We start from the raw sequence: 20685 nt of genomic DNA on the forward strand, positions 1-20685 counted from the left end.
TCTCTCTCTCTCTCTCTCTCTCTCTCTCTGTCTATCTCTCTGTCTCTCTCTGTCTCTCTCTCTCTCTTTTCTTTCTCCCTTCCTCCTTCCTTTTCATCTTCCCGGAATTGTCTGGTTCTTTCCTTCCTTTCAAATCCTTCTCCCTCCCTTCCTTCTCGAGACAGGGTCTCAGGTAGCCCAGGGTGGCTTCAAAATTCAAGGTGTAGCTGAAGTTAGCCTTGAACTCTTGATTCTCCTACCTTCACTTTGCAAATGCTGAGATTGCAGGTATATGTCACCAGATCTAGCTGGGAGAGAGGTTTTAAGGAGGAAGGGAACCTGGCAGGCTCTCAAGGATAGGGACAGGATATATCAGAAGCCTACATGCAGTACGTATGTATATCATATAGGATCCTGGAGGATAGAGTATGTAATATATATATATATATATATATTATATATGTACATATATAATATATATATATTATATGTTAAAACATCTATATAAAATGAGTAAAACATTATATAATATACATATTCCTACAGATTACTTTCCCTGACCCCATGTTCCACTTGTTTCCCCTTACTCCTACCTATAACACCCCCTGGTTACCACTGTTCTTTTCATTATATTCAGGATTTTGCCTTTTCCAGAATGACACACAGTTGGAATAATCAAAAACATGTTAAAATACTGAGTGGGGATGGAAAGATGACTCAAGGGATGAGTGCTTACTACAAAGGGATGCAGATGTGATGAATTTGGATGCTAGCACCCACATAAAAGTGGGGCAAGGCTGCACTTCTGGGGGTTGGAGATAAGAGATCACTGGTACCTGCTAACCTTCAGCCCGCCTGCCTTTAGTTTCAGTGCGAGGCTCGGTTTCAAAGACATAAGGCAAAGAGAAATAGAACTGGCTTCTCTGTCCTTTGTGTATATTCACGTACACACATGTGCACATAAACTATACATACCACACATGATGGTGATGATGATTATGATGATGATGATGTAAAGATGTGCTGGTGCCACTATGGATGTGTGGAGGTCAGAGAACAAGTTTTGGGAGCTGATTCTCTCCTTGCACCATGTGATTTCTGGTGATCAGATTCAGGTCTTGGTAGCAAGAGCCCTCACTCACTGAGCCACCTTATTGACACCCCCTACATTTTTATGTTTAAAATTTTTATTTTTATTTTTTAAAGAAAAGCAGTGCTAAGCCAGGTGTAGTGGCGCACGCCTTTAATCCCAGCACTCGTGAGGTAGAGGCAGGTGGATTTCTGAGTTCGAGGCCAGCCTGGTCTACAGAGTGAGTTCCAGGACAGCCAGGGCTACACAGAGAAACCCTGTCTCGAAAAACCAAAAAAAAGAAAAAGAAAAAAAGAAAAGAAAAGCAGTGGTAGGTGCTACCATAGAAAGTCACTAACCCTTTCTTCTGTCTCCACAATGGGATATGTACCAGTGTGGTGGTCAGGAGGCCGGCTTTCTAATGGACAACTCAAGAGTGGAAGAAAGGAGACTTGTTTTCTTGTACTAAGAGAAAGGAATCCTAGTCTTATAAAACATTGTTACAGAACTTGTGGTTTGAGGTGAGAGGTTGCAAAGATACTCTGTATAGAATAACATCATGGAGAAAACTCCCTTAGCATAAATCTGAAGAATAAAACAGAAAACATAGGAAAGCCATTTCCAAGTTCTCTGGAAGCTATAAACCATACCTGTTTTTCAACTAGAATTCATATTTATCTAAAAAGTTAGCTGTAACAATATTATCTTCAAATTATAAATTGGTTTTTGTTTAGTACTTCATCTAATCCAGCCCACAGACACTTAGTAGCAGCTATGTGTGATACCTTAAAGTACCTGTTCCTTTGTGGCTACATTAGAGGGGAGGCAGGTCCAGCTCTGATCTGATGGAGCAGCCTTGTAGGGAGGAGACAGACACAGAGAGGGAGGGGCAGGAAAGGCCTCATCCTGGGACTGATATAGAAGAGCCTGTCCTTGGAAGACTGGAAGGTGTGACTGGGGAAAAAAGAAAAAGGGAGGTCTGGAGAGATGGTTCAGTGGTTAAGAGCACTGACTCCTCTTCTGAAGGTTCTGAGTTCAAATCTCAGCAAGCACATGGTAGCTCACAACCATCTGTTCTGACGCCCTCTTCTGGTATGTCTAAAGACAGCTACAGTGTACTTACATATAACAATAAATCTTTTAAAAAAAGAAAAAGAAAAAAGAAAAAGGGAGCTGCTTTTTGCCAAACCCCACATCTTCTCTGGTCTAGGGGAGTAAGGACTGGAGGGTTTGAAGAGAGGTGGAGACAGTAATAGCTGTTCACACTGCAGGCTATGGCAAGTTTAAACTTTGTTCTCAATGCTCTGGAAAGGTTTATAAAGCAAGGAAGTGACATGATCTAAAAGATGGTTCTGTCATGTGGAAAAGAGACAGACAGATGGAGAAGATCAGAGCAGAAGCCAAGGATTGGGCATAATGGGCTGGAGAGGTGGCTCCAGGGTTAAGGTCACTTGCTGCTCCTCCAGAGGACCTGGGTTTGATTCTCAGGGTGGTTCACAACCATCTATAACTCTAGTTCCAGGAGATCTGACACTTCTGGTCTCCTTTGGCACCAGACATATGTGTAGCAAAATGCCCATGAACATTAAAAAAAAAAAAAAAAAAAGCTGGGCATAGCGTCACACACCTCAATTCCACCATTCTAGAGGCTGAGGTTGTTGGGGTTGGGTAGATGGGGATAGTGAGATGGCTAAGTGGATAAAGATGCTTGCTGTGGAGCCTGGTGACTTGAGTTCAATCCCTCCAATCCACACGGTAGATGGGGAGAACGGATTCCCACCAGTTATCCTCTGGCTTCCACCCTCTAGTAAGGAAATAAATACAATTAAAAACAAACAAACAAACAAACAAACCCAAAGTCAGCCTGGGATATATGGCCAGAATTTGGTGTGTATAGATTGGGGGGCAAGGGTTGGTATTTCCAAGACTGGCCTTGAACTCCTCGTTCTCTTGCTTCTCCTTCTCAAATGTTGATATCAGGTGCATACCACAGGGATCCCACAAAGGGATAGAAATATTAGCAATGGAGTGAAAGGGAATGGAACTTTTTGGTGGCAAAGTCTGAGGTAGTTCTAAGGCATCAGTGTAGCTCCTAGTTTTTAGCCTGGAGGACAGTCATGACACTGAAAAGTGCAAGCAGTCCAGAAAGGCATTAGTGTACTCATGCACATGCACATGCACATGTACATGCACATGCACATGCACAGCATAAACATGCCTGGGCTCACTTGCATGATAAATGCAGCAAAGCTCTTCCTTATTTCTACTCTACCACTCTACTCACAGTTCACTCATTTAATCCAAGTGACTAAATTTCTCAGAATTTGTTCCAGCCTCAAAATGAGAAAATCATGAGTTCAGGAGCTGACTGACATTCTCAGATGCCCTGGCGGCTAGAAGCCATCTTAGAGCTAGAAGCTTGCAATGTTCCATTTTCATCCGGGTTAACAGAATCCTTTTCTTTCACACCAGAGTAGAAGGACCAAGAAATTCAACATTCTCTGAAGGAAAGAGAGAGGGACACAAGGGGTTTGACCAGGTCATACCATAAACAAAAGAACAGGAAGGTCCCAGAGAAACTGGCCAGGTCTAGTGTGCCTCTGATGAGACTGTGGTCACCCTACTAGAGCTGAAGCTGGGCTCAGACACTCAGGGAGGACTTTCTGGGAGACCTAGATGGAAGTGCTATCAGGGCTGGTTGTAGTGTTCTGTCTCTTGTGGAGGCATAGCCTCCTAACCCTCACCAGTGGCATTACCCACACTGTAACCTTAAACCAGCAGACTTCTACCACCATAACCCCTCTCCTCCACCCTAAGGACCTAGCTCAGTGGTCCTGAGGCGTGCTAGTAAGGTGTCACTTCTGGTCCTATAGTTTTATTGCTCCTCCCTGGGTGAGTTCAGGGAGTAGTTCTGGTCACTGTCTGTAGCTCTAGCTCTTAATCTGATTCTTGACCGGAATCACTTACCACACAATGCACAATGAACAAATAAGAAAACAAGTTATGGTGGCGTCTTGTTTGATGACTGTGACTTGGCCCACTGGAGCTGGAGAAAAGGAGGCATTATAGCCAAGTGTGGAGATACATATATCTTTAATCTCAGAGGCAGAGGATCAAGAGTTTAGGACCAAAATCATATCTAGCATTTTCAAGGCCAACGTGACTTACCTGAATCCCAGTCTCAAAAAAACCTAAAGGAGATATAACGTAACAAGTAGAAGCTGATGATGAATTATATAACAGTTTAACTTCAATATTTAACTCTTTATTCTGTATTAATTATTATTATATTTCTCAAAGCACCCAGGTAGTAAAGTGATACTTTTTTTGGTGGACAAACACTAAAGTATGCCATCAATATGCTTTAGATAATAATATTGGGAACTAAAAGATCCCCTAACTCATCAAACCCAGGAGATGTTAAGGAGAAGACCCCACTTAGTATGCATGTGGGTATTTTTACACACAATTTACCCACTATATAATTTGTCTTCTCCAACATAAAGTGTCCGGCATTTTATGGAATCATTTAAATATATATATATATATATATATATATATTTTATGTATGTGTATGTTTTACCTGCACTTCATGTGTTTGTTCAGCGCCCGTGGAGTCAGAAAAGGGTATCAGATCTTCCAAAGCCAGATTTATAGATGGCTATGAACTGCCTTGTACTTGTTAAGAACTGAACTCAGGTTCTCTGCAAGAACAGCAAGTATCCTGACTGTTAGCCATTTCTCAATCCCCAGAGCTCTGCAGGTCTCCTATGTAGCTTAGGTCAGTCTCCAACTCCTGCTCTTCCTGCCTGAGTCTGAGGGCTAGAGTTATGTGTGTGTGCCATCATGCTTTTGGTAGATTCTTCAATAACTTTTTGAGGGGGCCAGTGAGATGTTCTAGCGGGGAAAAAAAAAAACTTGAAGTCAAGCCTGATGACCAAAGTTCAGTTCTAGGCACCTACATGATAGGTGAGAACCATTTCCTACAGGTTGTTCTCTGGCCTCCACACGCGCATCATCACAACTTATGTACAACCCAACCAGGAAAAACATAACTTCTGGATGGATGGATAAGTGAATGGCAAGGATTTTAAAAGGTAAAATTGCATAATAAATTAGCCCAGACCAGTCAAAAAGCATAAGAAATTTAACACTTTAATTTCCAATAGTTTCTTCTGGGATTGGAAGACCTAGGATGCAAAAACCTTGGGTATTATTGAAAAGGAGTCATGCCATTCCTTGAGAACCTGTGAACATCTAGACACACTGTGCATAGTTTCTAATTCGTACTACATACGAGGTAGATAGTAATCACATTTTAATGATTAGGAAATTAAAGTAATGTCAAAATACGTGGTGCTGGGATGCAAGATATATATATATATATATATATATATATATATATATATATATATATATATATATATATAATTTTTTTTGCTAAGTCTACAAGCTCCCTGAAATCCAAGCTCCCTACAAGTGTTGGGGTTACTTCCTGGTTCTGAATGTAGCCTAGGCATGAGGACAGTCATAGCATTAAAGATTTAGTATCGGTTACTGTTCTATTGCCGTGATTTAGTATCATGCAAAATGCAGCATAAGGAAGAAAGAGTTTATTTTGCCTTATGGTTCTAAAGGGATGAATAATACATCATGGTGAAGGAAGCACAGCATGGCAGTAGGAGCAGGAACATTTCTAACATCTATACATAGGAAGCAGAAAGAGAGGGAGAAGGAGAGGGAGAACAGGGAAAAAGTGGGAGGGCAAGCTATGAATGACGGATAGAAAGATAGGTAGGTAGATAGACAAGCAAACAGAGACTGAAAGACAGACAGAGAGACTGAGACCGAGAAAGACAAAAACTAGGCCTAGTGCGAGCTTTTGAAACTTTAAAGCCTTCCTAGTGAGACACCTCCTCCAACAAGGCTATAACTCTTTTTTTTTTTTTTTTTTTTTTTTTTTTTTTTTTTTTTTTTTTTTTTTTTGGTTTTTCAAGACAGGGTTTCTCTGTGTAGCCCTGGCTGTCCTGGAACTCACTTTGTAGACCAGGCTAGCCTCGAACTAAAAAATCTGCCTGCCTCTGCCTCCCGAGTGCTGGGATTAAAGGCGTGTGTCACCATGCCCGGCGACAAGGCTATAACTCTTAATCCTTCCTTAACAGTTCACCAACTGGAAACTGAACATTCAAATATGTATATATGCCTATGGGGGCTATTCTCCTTCAAACAACCACAATAGGACAGTCACTTAAAAATATTTTCTGTGTATGGGTATTTTGTCTACTTGTGTGTTTGTATATCACCTGTGTACTGTGCCTGTAGAGGCCAGAAGACAGTATTTGATCCTCTGGAAATTAAGTTATAGATTGTCATGTGGGTGCTGGAACAAAATTTGTATCCTCTGGAAGAACAAGTGGTCTTAATTTCTGGCCTATCATCCTTTCCAGTCCCCACGCCTGGGTTTTGTGGCTGCTTTGTTTGATTTTGAGACAGGTTCTTACTGTCTTACAGGTTGGCCTGTACTATAGCCAGGGGATCTTGAATGTATGCTAATCATTCTGTCCTTAGCTCCCAAGTGGTAGAGTTAAAGAAATGAACCATCATGTCTAGCTTGGACATGTTTTCTACTGTTTTTTAAAAATTCCAAATGATATTTAAAGTTTATTTTGTGAAGTGGGGTAGTGGTATGGCCTTTATAGCACAGGTGTTGAAGTTAGAGGACAACCCACTGTAATTGGCTTTCTCCTTCCATTATATGGGGTCCTGAGGATGAGCGCAGATTATCGGGCTGGAGAGCAAGTCCCCCTTTATCTGACAAACCAGTTGTTCAATGGTCCTGTTGCTGGCACCCCTCCAACTCCTCCTCCCCCTCTTCCTCCTCTTCCTCCTTTTCCTCTTCTTCTTCCTCCTCCTCTTCCTCCTCTCCCTCCTCTTCCTCCTCCGCTTCCTCCTCCTCCTCCTCCTGCATGTGAGTGTGTATGTATGTCTAAGATGTGTGTATGAGAATGGGTGCATATGTGAAGTTTAAAGGCAATTTTTGAGAGTCAGTTTACTCTTTCCACCTTTTTTGAGGTAGGATTTCTTTTGTTTCTCCCTAGCTAAGTACTCCAGGGCAGCCTGAAACTTCTAGGTGGTTCTCCTGTCTCAGGCTCCCATCTTAACCAGGACTGTTGGGACTGCATATGTGACCCACCACTGGTTACTTTTTTCCATGGGTTCCAGAGATCTAACTCAGGTGTAAAGCTTGTGAGGTGCTTTCTCCGATGAATCACCTCATTAGTGCCTGGACCTGTCTTCTACAGGTTAAATCTTAATTAGTTATATTTCACTGTTTCAAATTTTTTCAGGAGATAATATCTAGTGCTTCCTTGGTTAATTTTATGTTTTGGATTTATTTTTTAACTATTTGTTTTCAATATTATATGTATAAATTATATTTTCTAAAACAGATTTAAAGATGGCAAAGTTCTTTGCATTGAAAAACTTCACTGCACTTTCCGATCTTCATCCAAATATGGCCAATCTGGTAGGTTTTTCACAACAATCTTACTAATATTTAAGTATTTGCTTGTGAAACTTTGTGTGGCAACATTATATCATATCACCATTAGTGTTACAGTTTGGGTAGAAAGGTATCCTGGAAGTCAGGAACCAAGGAATATCACAAAGTCACATCACACAACAAACCTCACACAAATTATTTATTGTGAGGGAAAAACCCAAGAGCGTGGCAGCCTCAGCTCAGGAGAGTAGCAGCAGAGAACTGGGCAGAGCACACGGTGTAACTAGGGGGTCTGGGGAGGGCGGCCTGTATTGGAGAGACTATGAACCGATCCTGGCACAATCTCAGGGATTGGTGAGATTTTTTTTTTCTTTTTTTTTAGAGCAGTGACTGGCCACTTTCCTGACTTGAGGGGCTGGAAACAGCCCTTACTGCCAAAGTCTAGAGATGGGGTGGGGTGGGGGCTGCAGGGCCTGGCTATTAGAGCTCCCCAGGTGTGGGGCAAAGGGCTACGCACAGACAGCCTGGTCTCCAGTCGATTTTAGGTCTTGAACCCCGGTGGGACCCGGTGGGTGGTAATTTCCACCTACATGGAACGGAAGGCATTCGATCATGTCTCCTGGACCCCTGGTTCCTGTTGAAGTTACCACCCCCCACAGCCCCCACAGGAGAGGCACGTGGCTATCAGTCACCCACCGGGGTTCAAGACCTAAGCTCTACTGGAGACCAGGCTGTCTGTGCGTAGCCCGTTGCCCCATACCCAGGGTGGTCTGGCCCCTCACTTGCCTCAAGGGGCCAGGTCTAGTACCAGAGTGGTCCAGGGATGGAACCTGGAAGCCAGAGGTTTCTAGGTCAGGGCTTACAATAGGAGTCTCTGCCACTCAAATGGTCATGAATAGCCAACACACATGCTTGTATAATTGACAAGGACATAGATACTCATTGAATTAATATAAAGAAAATAAAAGTATAAATTAAATTCTTCTAAGCTTTGTATTTATGTCAGCTAAATGCAAATTAAATTTTATTTTATTTATAGATAAGCAAATATAGGATTATAGCTATGACTAAGAATTGTTTAAAATGATAGCTCAGTGGGCAAATGTTCTTATGTTATTAGCTGTGTTATGTTATGAGTACTTGAGTTTGATCCCTAAGACATACATGTGGAAAGAGAGAACTCTGACATACACATGTTCACTGTGACATGCATGTGAGCACTTACATAATGCATACTATGCAGATAAAGTCATTTGTATTATTTTAATAATTAATAAAATAATAAATTAGTAAATAATCAAATTTACCATTATACACTTAAACTATTTTCATTAAATAGTAGCAATTCTCTAAGAAAATTATAAAAATTTGCATCTCAAGTACTTGTATACCTGTGGGTTTTTTTTTTTTTTTTTTTTTTTTTTTTGAGGCAGAATCTCACCTAGCAGGGAATTAACTATGTACACCAGACTGGCCTCACAGGCTTTGCCTGCCTCTGCTTCCAGAGAATTGGAACTAAAAGTGTGTATCACCACACTCAGCTGCTTTATGACTTTTGATGTGGTATTTTGGAGCAATGATTCCTAGCCTACTAAAGCTTATTTAAATAAAATCCAGGTTGATAAAATGAAGCACTTATAAAATAATCAAAACAATGGCCATATTCTCTTACCTTTCCTGTCCCCCAGCAGCTGTGTGTGTAGAACACCAGACTGGCCCTAAAAAACCTTTTCACTGTTCTTCCTGCCTCAGCCTCTCCGAATGCTGGAAATTGCTCTGTAGACTAGGCTGGCCTTGAACTCACAGGGATCCACTGGCCTCTTCCTCTCAAGTGCTGGGATTAAAGGAGTATGTGGTACTACCACCCAAGTAAATAAAATCATATTTCTTAAATAAACTAACATGTACACTAATACTTGGCAATGCAAAGTTTATTGATGAAAAAAACTTGTTATAATTTTCCTTGAAATGAGCTATTTGATAATTCTCTTTTCAGTTACAAAGTTCTAAATTTTTATTTATTTTTATGTGTATGGATATTTTGCCTGCCTTTATGTGTGTTCACCACGAGAGTGCCTGGTGTCTGCAGAGACTAGAAGAGAACATTGGATATTCTGGAAGTTACAGATGGTTGTAAACCACCACGTGGGTGATGGGAATTGAACCCAGATCCTCTGGAAATACAGCTAGTGCTCTTAACCACTGAGTCAACTCTCTAGCCCGATTAGAAAGTTTTATTCAAGCTTTCCATTAATATTTTTCTCAAAAAAAATTCAGTAAGATGTGCACATATATGGAATTTAAATGTGTATGAATGTGATAAGATAACCAACAGCTCAGGTGGAATGTGATCATCTTAAAGTTTGAGTGTATTTGGCTGACTTTTATTTTGTGTATGGGTGGTTTTGCCCAAATGTGTGTCTGGGCACCACATGTGTACAGAGCCTATGGAGGCCAGAAGAGGGGATAAGATCCTCTGGAACTGGAGTTACAGATGGTTGTTAGCTGCCATGTGGGTGCTGAAAATGGAACCCAGGTTTTCTGCAAGAGCAGCACATACTCTCCATGGCTGAGCATCTCTCCAGTCCCCTGACTGGATTTTAAATGTCACAAACTATTGCAAGGTTGAAAACAGTTGCTAGGAATCTTCATTAGAGTTTCATTGTTTTCTTTTCAGAAAGATAAGTTTCTTCTTTGTTTGTTTTTCTAGCATACTTTTATTTTTATTTATTATTATTTATTTATTTTTGGTTTTTCTTTTTCTTTTCTTTTTTTTTTTTTTTTTTGAGACAGGGTTTCTCTGTGTAGCCCTGGCTGTCCTGGAACTCACTTTGTAGATCAGGCTGGCCTCGAACTCAGAAATCTGCCTGCCTCTGCCTCCCAAGTGCTGGAATTAAAGGCGTGTGCCACCACAGCCCAGCGATACTTTTATTTTTTAAAGCATATTTTTAATATTTATTTTTTTGACATTCACAGAAGAGAGCATTAAAACTTTTGAGATGTTAGTATCTCCAAGATTTAAGGTCTAGAACTTTAAAATCTAAGTTTGTTACAGTCTATGTTATTGCCCAACGTATTTGGATTAAGAAGCTAAGCAGTTTTATGTTAGAAGGCCCTATGTAAAGGAAAGCTTTGAAGACTATGGCAAGTTAAATTTCATTATACATATGTTTTGGATGAGTTCTGTAAAGATTGATAGCTCCCTCTAGTGATTGAAAATAAAGTAAAAACATGTTAAGTAAATGATTATATTTGTAATAGTAGTTAACTGTCTCATTACTTTGTATTATTCCTTGGAGAACTAAATATTTATGAAGATTGTTAGCTGTTTGTCTGGAATAAATGCATTTAAATATTTCCTAGTCAAAAATGTTTGTTAAAGCTAGTAAAATACAACAAGTCCATGAAATTAAATTTGCCATCTACATCTGTGTTTAATATTGGTCTTCTATTATTCTTTTGTTTTTCAGAAAATAATCGGAATAGTTATTGGGAAAACAGATGTCAAAGGCTTTCCAGACAGAAAAAGCTGAGTTCTATTTAACTATTTTTTAATTTTCATTATGTGTGGCTTATTACTGCAAAAAATATACTTAACTGACTAAAATTTCTAGTGTGTTTAATATCTTAAGAGCAATGGCCAGGTCTCCTACATGTGTATATATGGTCACACTCAATTCAAGAGTGTACAATGAAGACATACTGTTTTCAGTGATCTAATATCATATTTTCCAATTATATTTTAAAGGCTTTAACAAATAGTTAATCAAATTTATCAATTCATTAATTTATAGTTTCATATCATCAGATACAATAGTGTCTAAGAGTATGAGAGTATGAATTTCCAACTAGATTTACTGGCCTTAGTCACTAATTGATCTAAAATCAATCTCTCTCTCTCTCTCTCTCTCTCTCTCTCTCTCTCTCTCTCTCTCTCTCTCCTCCCTCCCCCTCTTCCTCTCCCCCTTTCTTTTTAAAAGAATTCTTTATTTTATGTATATGAGTACACTGTAGCTGTCTTCAGACACACCAGAAGAGGGCATCAGATCCCATTACAGATGGTTGTGAGCCACCATGTGGTTGCTGGAAATTGAACTCAGGACCTCTGGCAGAGCAGCCAGTGCTCTCACTGCTGAGCCGTCTCTCCAGCCCCCCTCTTTCTTCCTTTCTTCCTTTCTTTTTCTGAGACATGGTCTTTCTATGTCCTTGATGTTCAAACTAGTCTCAAACTCACAGAGATCTGCCTGCCTTTGCCCTCCAAGTACTAGATTAGAGGTGTGTGCCACTATGCACAGCCAATTCAGATGCTTCTAATGAGACTAGGACAATGGACCTGTGGGTCAGCTTCACATTGGGTAGAGGATGGCAGAAGGGACTGGACTAAGAGGACAGTGGCACATGGAGTAATAACAACAAAATTGGTCTTGGTGGCGAATGTAATCCCAGCACTTGGAAGGCAGCAGCAGATTTAGGTTTTATTTTATTTTAAAATTTGTATTTATTTTATGTATTTGAGTGTTTGTCTTCGTGTGCCAGGTGTCTACAAAGACCAGAAGAGGGTATCAGATTCCTGGGACTGGAGTTACTGTTACAGATGGTTGTGAGCCAGAATGTGGGTGCTGGGAATTGAACCCAGCGTGTTGGGTCCCCTGGAGACTGAACTACAGGTGGCTGTGAGCTGCCTGATTTGGGTGTTGAGGACTGAGCTCTTAGTTGTTGAGCCATCTCTGCAATCTCTCTTTTATTACTTTTTTTTTTTAAAGATTTACTTATTTATTTAATTTTTTTCCTTCTCGCTCCAGCCCCAAGATTTATTTACTTATTATATGTAAGTACACTGTAGCTGTCTTGAGACACACCAGAAGAGGGCATCAGATCCCATTACAGATGGTTGTGAGCCACCATGTGGGTGCTGGAACTCAGGACCTCCAGAAGAACAGTCAGTGCTCTTAAATGCTGAGCCACCTCTCCAGCCCCTTGTATTACTTTTTTTTTTTTTAACCCTTATATTACTTTTTAAATTAACAAAAGCAACAGAAAAATTCCATTCTGGAAAAAAAGTGCACTTGCTGACCTCTAGCGGTCCTTTAGCTGCATACAAGTTGTTTTGAAACAACTATTTAGGTATGAATTATGACTTTGGGGAAAGCATTTCTTAATCTTGTTGGGCCTTACCTGTGAAATAATTCATACCAAATTAGGTTTTTGTGAGTATAATAATTGAAAAACAGGAAATGTAAGCTAACAGCTGGACTATTCCGGGCTGAATGTCACTTTGTTTTGAGTACACAGCTATGGGAGAAAAGGGCTGTAGTGAGATCTAGCTAATGGCCCTTTGCTCCACTGTACTTGGAAGTGCATGGAAGCACAGTGCAGTATATTAGGGAATGAGTTAGTTACTAGTAATCAAGAGGATCATCAAAAGTCCGCGACTAACCTGCTCTACCCTGTCTGAAAAACAAAGCAAAAATAAAACATGCAAAACCAAAACTAAATAAAACAAAGTCAACACAGGAAATGTCTACCATGTATTTATGTATTTTATCATAATAATGATAATAACTGATTATTCTTTTAAGTAATGATTCGTTCAAAGTCATATTCATCTGGAATATAAAAGCGTTGGTTTTCCTCAGATATTGGATCAGAAAGATACACTTTTAGTTTCACCATTCGTGACTCGCCAAGTCACTTTGTGAATGTATCCTCCTGGGGCAGTGAGGACTACATCCGCTCGCTGTCAGAGAGCTTCAGGGTTGCTGAGTGTGGTAAGTAGGCAGGATTCTTTTGTTTGTTTGATTTCTTAAATCCCAGCACTTGGGAGACAGAGGTAAGTAGGTCTGTATGAGCTTGAGGCCAGCCTAGTCCATATAACCAGTTTTAATCCAGCCACTGTTATATAGTAAGACCCTATCTCAAAACAAACAAACAAACAAACAAACAAACAAACAAAATAGTGTGTGGGGGGAGAGACAGACAGCGATAGAGATAGAGAGAGACAGAGAGACAGACAGAGACCGAATGAGACTTGCTAGGTAACTTCCTTTGAACAGTGGAAGTTCTCTTGCCTTAGCCTCCCAAGTGCCGAGGTCACAAGCCTGCCCTCTCATGCCTAGCAGCACTTAAAAAGTGTTCCTTTTACAGCATTGTTCCTGTGATAAGTTTGTGGCTGAGTGCCCCATAACAAAATAACATTCAGTTATTCTGATGCCCATCAAAGAAAGCCAGCATTGAAGGGACAGGGCACCATGCCATGCTGCCTTCCACGTTTCCTGGTGCAGAAGTGGCACTTTAATTAGATATTTTGCCCTCTTTTGTTTATTTCATGTTCCAGCTGGCCCTGTATCTTTCTATAGACATATATTAGGGTTAGTAGTTACTTACACTGTGGCTTTAAGAACAAAGTCTTGTTGGTTCTCACCCATGAAATAAGACCCATTAGTTTTCTGTGAATGTTAAGTATAAAGTATACAAGTTCACAATAGATGACAACTTCAGCTTAGACAAGGAATAAGAGGCATGTGTTCCAGTTCTCCTTTATGACAGAAAAAAGGAGGGGAGAGGGGGCAGGGAGTCAGACCACTCGTCTCCAATGCTGCAGTGCCAAACACACTGCACATGACAGGTAACAGTATTCAACAATGTGTACTCAGCCATTGTACCATGTATGTCCCAGGGATGTGAAATGAATAATATTGTCAAATATGTGAACTATGAAGACAGAAAACCTTGAAAACTTCATCAGCCTAGTTCAGTAATAAATATTCCTTGAATGAATGTCAGAACATCCAGTGTACAGAGAAACTTAAGTATTAAAATGGTATAGGTTGATGGCTATGAGAATAAATAAAGAATTGTTTGTGAAGTTAGATGTGGGGTAAAGGTCAGGTAGACATTGGTTTTACTGAAGGTCATGTTGTAACCAAATCAAATGTTGGATGAAAGAAAATCAATAAAGTAATATTAGTATAGGTCACATGTTAGGACTTAAAACGCAACGTCCCGCAAATGCTATGTGGGCCAATTGATGACTACATTCCAGGATCCCTCTTCTCACAGTGACATGAAAAGATGCCTGTGGAGGATGGATCCCACAGAGTAAAGGTCATTGTTTTGTACACTTAGCTCTGATTAATCTTCTGGTGATTTTTTGTGATGTTACTATACTTTGCCCTCTGTTTTAGTGATAATTGAAAATCCCCTGATCCAAAGAAAGGAGACAGAAAGAGAAGAAAAGTTTAGCCCTGCAACTCCTAGGTAAATATCTGTCACCCAGAGAACAAAAATCTCTTTGTGCTAGAATAATATTAATAATTTTATATCAGATTAGCAGAAAACTTTAGAAGTTGCTCTATTTCAATTTGAAAAGAATTGAATTCTTTCTTGGAATATTTATCTTTTTTCAAAAAAGATTTATTTATTTATTTTATGTATATGCGTACACTGTGGCTGCACAGATGGTTGTGAGCCTTCATCTGGTTGTTGGGAATTGAATTTTTTTTTTTTTTAGGACCTCTGCTCACTCTGGTCAACTCTGCTCCCTCATTCCCTGCTTGCTCTGGCCCAAAGATTTATTTATTATTATTCATAAGTACACTGTAGCTGTCTCCAGACATACCAGAAAAGGGCATCAGATCTCATTACGGGTAGTTGTGAGCCACCATATGGTTGATGGGATTTGAACTCATGACCTTTGGAAGAGCAGTCAGTGCTCTTACCTGCTGAGCCATCTCGCCAGTCCAGAATATTTATCTTTAAGATAATGATATAATTTATAATTTTTATAATCACAAAAAGCTAATCTTCTCTTGGTATCTGTGTAGGATTAAATCAAAAAGTCTCTCAGGTTACCAAAATCCATGGGTGCTCAAATCCCTTACACACAGCTTAAACACAACCTCCTCTATATTTGAAATCGTTGTTACCTATAACACCTAAAGTCATATAAGTGCCATGTGAATAATTATGCTGTATTTGTATTAGTTATAGTGGTTTTTTAAAAAAATATTTGATACATGATTGTTTGGGTTTGTGGATGCAGAGAAACTTCAGATATGGAATCTGAATGCTTAGGTTTGTAAAAACACGACTCTAGTTAGAATACAACTAAGCAATTAGAAGGGCTGGAAAGATGGCTCAGCAATTAAGGGCACGTGCTGCCCTTGCAGAGGACCTGCATCCAGTTCTAGCATTCCTACTAGGCAGATAGCTCCAGGGAAGCTAATGCCCTCTTCTGGCCTTTCTGCACACCACAAAACCAAATGGCATAGACTTCCATAGATGAAAGCAAATACACACAAAAATAAATCTTTAAAAAAATCTCTAAACAAAGATAAACACTGGCAGAATATAATATTGTATCTGGCTCTTAATCCTCTCACATGCCCTTTGTCCTGTCAGGTTCCCTGGAGGGAGAACTTGAGAGCAAAATCCTTTCCAAGTGGCCTATTGAGAGAGGGCTCTTAGGAGAACCCTGCAAAGATGGGGTTGGGGATAGGCTGCTGCTGGAGTTCAGCTCTGGAGTGGGCTCTCCTTGGAGCATGACCTTATGCGGAGGGTCAGAGCTTTTGTATCCTGAATTATCCATTGCCTGTAGTTCATCCCTCATCAGGATGGGGTAGGGAATGAGAGAGGAAGCCTCACTTCCAAGGCGATTCTGTCCAGGGGCAATTCTGTGCCAGCTAACTCCATTCTGGTCCATAAATAGCTCTAAATGGCAGGCTCTTCTAACCTCCATGTGTACTTGTCTCTTTGCAGCCACTGAGAATTTTCCTTTTTATGAACACCTGGACTCACTCTGCACTAAGCATTCTGCTTTCTAGTCCCTCCGCACAGAACATTCTCCTATTTACCTGAATGTTTGATTCTTCAGGTTGAATGTTAACTCATTTAACCTTCCAGTCGCTCAGCAGGACTTTCTCCCTACTCTTAGTGTTGGAATCCAGATCACATTCTGAGATAATTTGATTGTTTTTATGATTCCTGCTCACAGTATGAGCTTATGAGATTAAGTGTATTTTGTATCATGTTCTACCCATGCCTAGATTAGAGACAGTCGCACAATTGATTGTTTAGTAAATATGTATGGGGGGTGGGAGGGACATGTTTGGTAGACCCAACAAATGTGAAACCTCTTGGCATTTTCCAGAATATCTTGAATAATTTAACTTTTAGGTTGAGCAACAGGAAACTGCTGACATTTAACACATTTTCACCTAAAATAGCAATTTCATAGCCTAATAACCCCGCATAGCTGGACTACGGTGAGGAAAGGGAGAAGCAGAGGCACTTCTTAGTGATGTTCACTTCTCAGGGGGAAGTAGGAACAGGAAGTCTCTTAGCTAGAAAACAATACCCTGCTTAGGAAGGCCAAGTTGACTGTAATATGAAGGATGAGTCCCAGAGGAGGTGAGTCAGGGGACCAGGGCCAGGACTGGAGGCGTGATATCATGAATAACTAAGGCAAAGAGCTCTGTGAAGGAGCCTTTATGAGAGGATTGGGTACAGGGAAAGGGGAACATCACTGGGGTCTTCCACACTCTGAAACTCTGAATCTGCTTCATGTATTAGCAATACACAAGCAAGCAAACAGAGTTCTTGGCTTGAGGCACATAGATAAAGCAATCAGCACCTCAGGGGAAACAACAATGGTCAGAAACCTGGTGTTAATAAGGCCAAGGTCAGGATCTTCATGTGGGGCTAGACAGATAGCTTAGTGGTTAAGGGAACTGGTTGCTCTTTCAGAAGACCTGAGTTGAGTTCCCAGATCCTGCATCGGGGCTCACAGCCATGCACTTCCAGTTCACAGAGTCTGATACTCTTTTCTGAATTCTACTGGTAGAAGGCACACAGATAGGCAGCCCCCCCTAAAAAAAGTACACACAAAATTAAATGAATAAATTTTTTAAAGGAAACGATGGGACCTCTGTCTCTTATAATCTGAAGTTTTAGAGTATTTTCATGCCCTGTTTAACAGAAAAGAAGACTACAGCTTCAGGACTTGGGCAAGAACCTACAACTAGTATGATTAAAAAATTCTCAATACATGTCCTTAATTTAAAAAAAACATTATTTCAATGAAGAAATATTTAAAGACTGATATAAAATTCATTATAGAGAAAAACATTTTATGCCGTTATTTGATGTTTTCAGAGTAAAAATATAGGGGATGGTAAGATGGCTCAGCTCTCCCTGAGGTCCCAGGTCCAGTTCCCAGCTCACAGGCATCTGTAACTCGAGCTCCAAGGGATCGGATGCTTTTTGGGGGACTCTACAGGCACTACATTCATATAGTACACAGGCATAGATTTGGGCAAAACTTTCATACACATAAAATGAATATTGTATGAAAATTTAATATTAAAAATATAACTTTCTGGGCTGGAGAGATGGCTCAGCAGTTAAGAGCACTGACTGCTCTTCCAGAGATCCTGAGTTCAATTCCCAGCAACCACATGGTGGCTCACGACCATCTGTAACGCCCTCTTCTGGTGTGTCTGAAGAGAGCAACAGTGTACTCATATACACAAAATAAATGAATAAAAATCTTTAATATATACATACATATATATATTTCTTAATACAGTCTAAATTACAGAAAAAGTAATTGAATATGATTTTTGTTTTGGTTTTTTAAATGGTCTGACAGTATAACTCGGGGTAGTCTGAAATTCCTTACCTATACATTGGTGACCTTGAATATGTGTCAGTACTTCATATGTTTGCCAAATGCTGGGATGATAAGAGTGGACCACCACACCTAGCTATATAATTGAATGTGAACCAAAGTATTTTTTTATTAACAATAATATGCTGACTTGTTGTGTTTTCCTCATTTAGCAACTATAAACTATTGCTCAGTGAGAATCACTCAATGGTAAAAGTTTGTTCCCCTTATGAAGTGGATACCAAGTTACTTTCTTTGATACACTTGCCTGTTAAAGAATCTGGAGATTATTATTCATTGGCTGACATTGTTGCAAATGGACACAGTCTTGATGGGAGGATTATTAATGTGCTTGCAGCTGTGAGATCGGTAAGTCAGGAAATCAGCAAATTAAAACCATAGCAAAGCTTCCTACAATTTGGCATGGCACTCTCTGTCACCTGACTTGTGTTAGAATGCCTTAAACACCAGTTGGGTCATTACCCCTCTTTATCTTGGTAGTAAGTTGAATTAAGAAAATAACACTTCTCATTAAAAGGAAATTAACATTTTATCTGTGGATCACTAACAAAATAAAATCATTCCTGATTGCTAATTGCAGCAGGCACTAGTATACTTAAAAATGTTCCATTATCTATATAAAAGCTGGGTTAAACAAAGACATAAATAGAAAGGATAAGCTGATTGGAGTGAACAGCCATAATATTCTGTAAACAAGTCAAGGAATAACTTGTGTATATGGGTTCTCAGAGGGACTCTGAGAACAGAGAAGAGGGGTGGGAGAAGTATGGCTTGCAGTGGGAGCTCCTGTGGCACATGCTGTGCAAAGCAGGGGCAGCACGGTAGTCAGTATGTCACCACCTCTGTTCCATCAGCAATCGCCTCAGTAACTGACTCCGCTCTGAGTTTAGCGGTTTAACAGACACAGGCACTGCAAAAAATTTAAAGGGGACCTCAAAAGTATACCTTAGAAGGCTGGAAGTGTGGCTCCATGCATCTCCACTCCCCATCCTCCCAAAATAAACCTTAACAAAATATAGCACATGCAGAAAATTGTTGTTTAGGGTAGAGGATCTGATTCTCTATATGACAGTCTTGAAATACAGGCGAAGTCACTTCCTAGGCCATTTCAGCAAACCTCTAGTAGGTTCCTCTAAGTCCTTTAGTGATCTATCATTTGTGTTAAACATTACAACAGCTCCCCTCACCCCACCCCCCAGCAGGACACCTCTTCTGTGTGTCATATCTTCTTCTCATACCTTTTATCTCCTTTTGACTTCTCAACCCCAAAGACAGTATTTTACTTCCCTTGTTATGGCTAAGACCCTCTTGTTAATCAAGTTATTTATTTACAGCCTGATTGAAGTTTCTCCTCTCTCATTTCCTCACAGTCTCTCATTCTCCCCATCATTCTCCTCCCCTCCCCTTCTCCTCAGAAAAAGGGAAGCTCCCCATGGATATTACTCATCCTTGGCTTATCAAGTTGTAGTAAGACCATGTGCATCCTCTTCAGCCGAGGCTAGACAGGGCAGCCCAGTTAGGGAAAGGGCTCCAAAGGCAGTGTGCGCAGTCAGAGAGAGCCCCTGCTCCTGCTTTACAAATCCCGCATGAAGACCCAGCTGTAGCACTGTTACATATGTGCAGAGGGCCTAGGTCCATCCCACATATGCTCTCTGCTTGGCAGTTTGGGCTCTGTGAGCCCAGGTTAGTTGATTCTGTGGTTTTTCTTGTGGTGTCCTCGATCCTTCAATCCTTCCTCCCCCTGTTCCACAGGATTCCTCAAGCTTCATCTGATGTTTGGCTATGGTTATCTGCATCAGTTTCAATCAGGTACTTGGAGATGTCTCTCTGATGACAGGTATGCTCAGCTCCTGTCTGATAGTATAGCAGAATATCTTTAGTAGTGTCCGGGGTAGGCTCCCTCTCATGGCATGGGTCTCAAGCTGGGCACTTATTGTTTGGCCCTTCTCTCAAATTCTGCTCCATCATTTACCCCTGCACATCTTGTAGGCAGGACAAATTGTGGTTTTGTGGTTGGGTTGGTGTCCCAATACCTTCATTGGAAGTCTTGCCTGGGTATAGGAGGTGGCTGGTTCAAGCTCCATCTCCTCCATTGAGATTGCTAGGTTCAGAGATTGGGAGTTTTCATTGTCCTAGGTTTCTAGCTTGTCCCAGAGATGCCCATACCCAATCCAGTTGTCTCTTCCAGTATTCTCTCCTACCATCCCCCCCTACATCATCCCTCCTGTTCTAATTCCCATCCCACTCCCCCACCGGGTCCCCTCCTTCCTTCCACTGATAGACATCTATTCTAATAGATGTTACATATCTATGTGTAACATATACATTTCTTTTTTTTTTTTAAGATTTATTTATTTATTATATGTGAGTGCACTGTAGCTGTCTTCAGACTCTCCAGAAGAGGGCGTCAGATCTTGTTACAGATGGTTGTGAGCCACCATGTGGTTG

General features: G+C 40.5%; 1 protein-coding gene across 1 annotated transcript in view; it reads left to right on the top strand.

Moving 5' to 3' along the window:
• The window catches only part of Meiob (meiosis specific with OB-fold), a 36866-nt gene that overhangs the window by 900 nt on the left and 15281 nt on the right, over positions 1–20685 (top strand). The window contains exons 2-6 of the mRNA XM_021221697.1: positions 7498–7574; positions 11021–11078; positions 13187–13318; positions 14735–14807; positions 18390–18585. Coding sequence (XP_021077356.1) covers positions 7506–7574; positions 11021–11078; positions 13187–13318; positions 14735–14807; positions 18390–18585 — 528 coding nt within the window. The 5' untranslated portion in view covers positions 7498–7505. The remainder of the gene's footprint in view (positions 1–7497; positions 7575–11020; positions 11079–13186; positions 13319–14734; positions 14808–18389; positions 18586–20685) is intronic.

The sequence above is a fragment of the Mus pahari genome, chromosome 21 (assembly GCF_900095145.1).
Source record: "Mus pahari chromosome 21, PAHARI_EIJ_v1.1, whole genome shotgun sequence".
In the NCBI taxonomy this organism is placed as follows: Eukaryota; Metazoa; Chordata; class Mammalia; order Rodentia; family Muridae; genus Mus; species Mus pahari.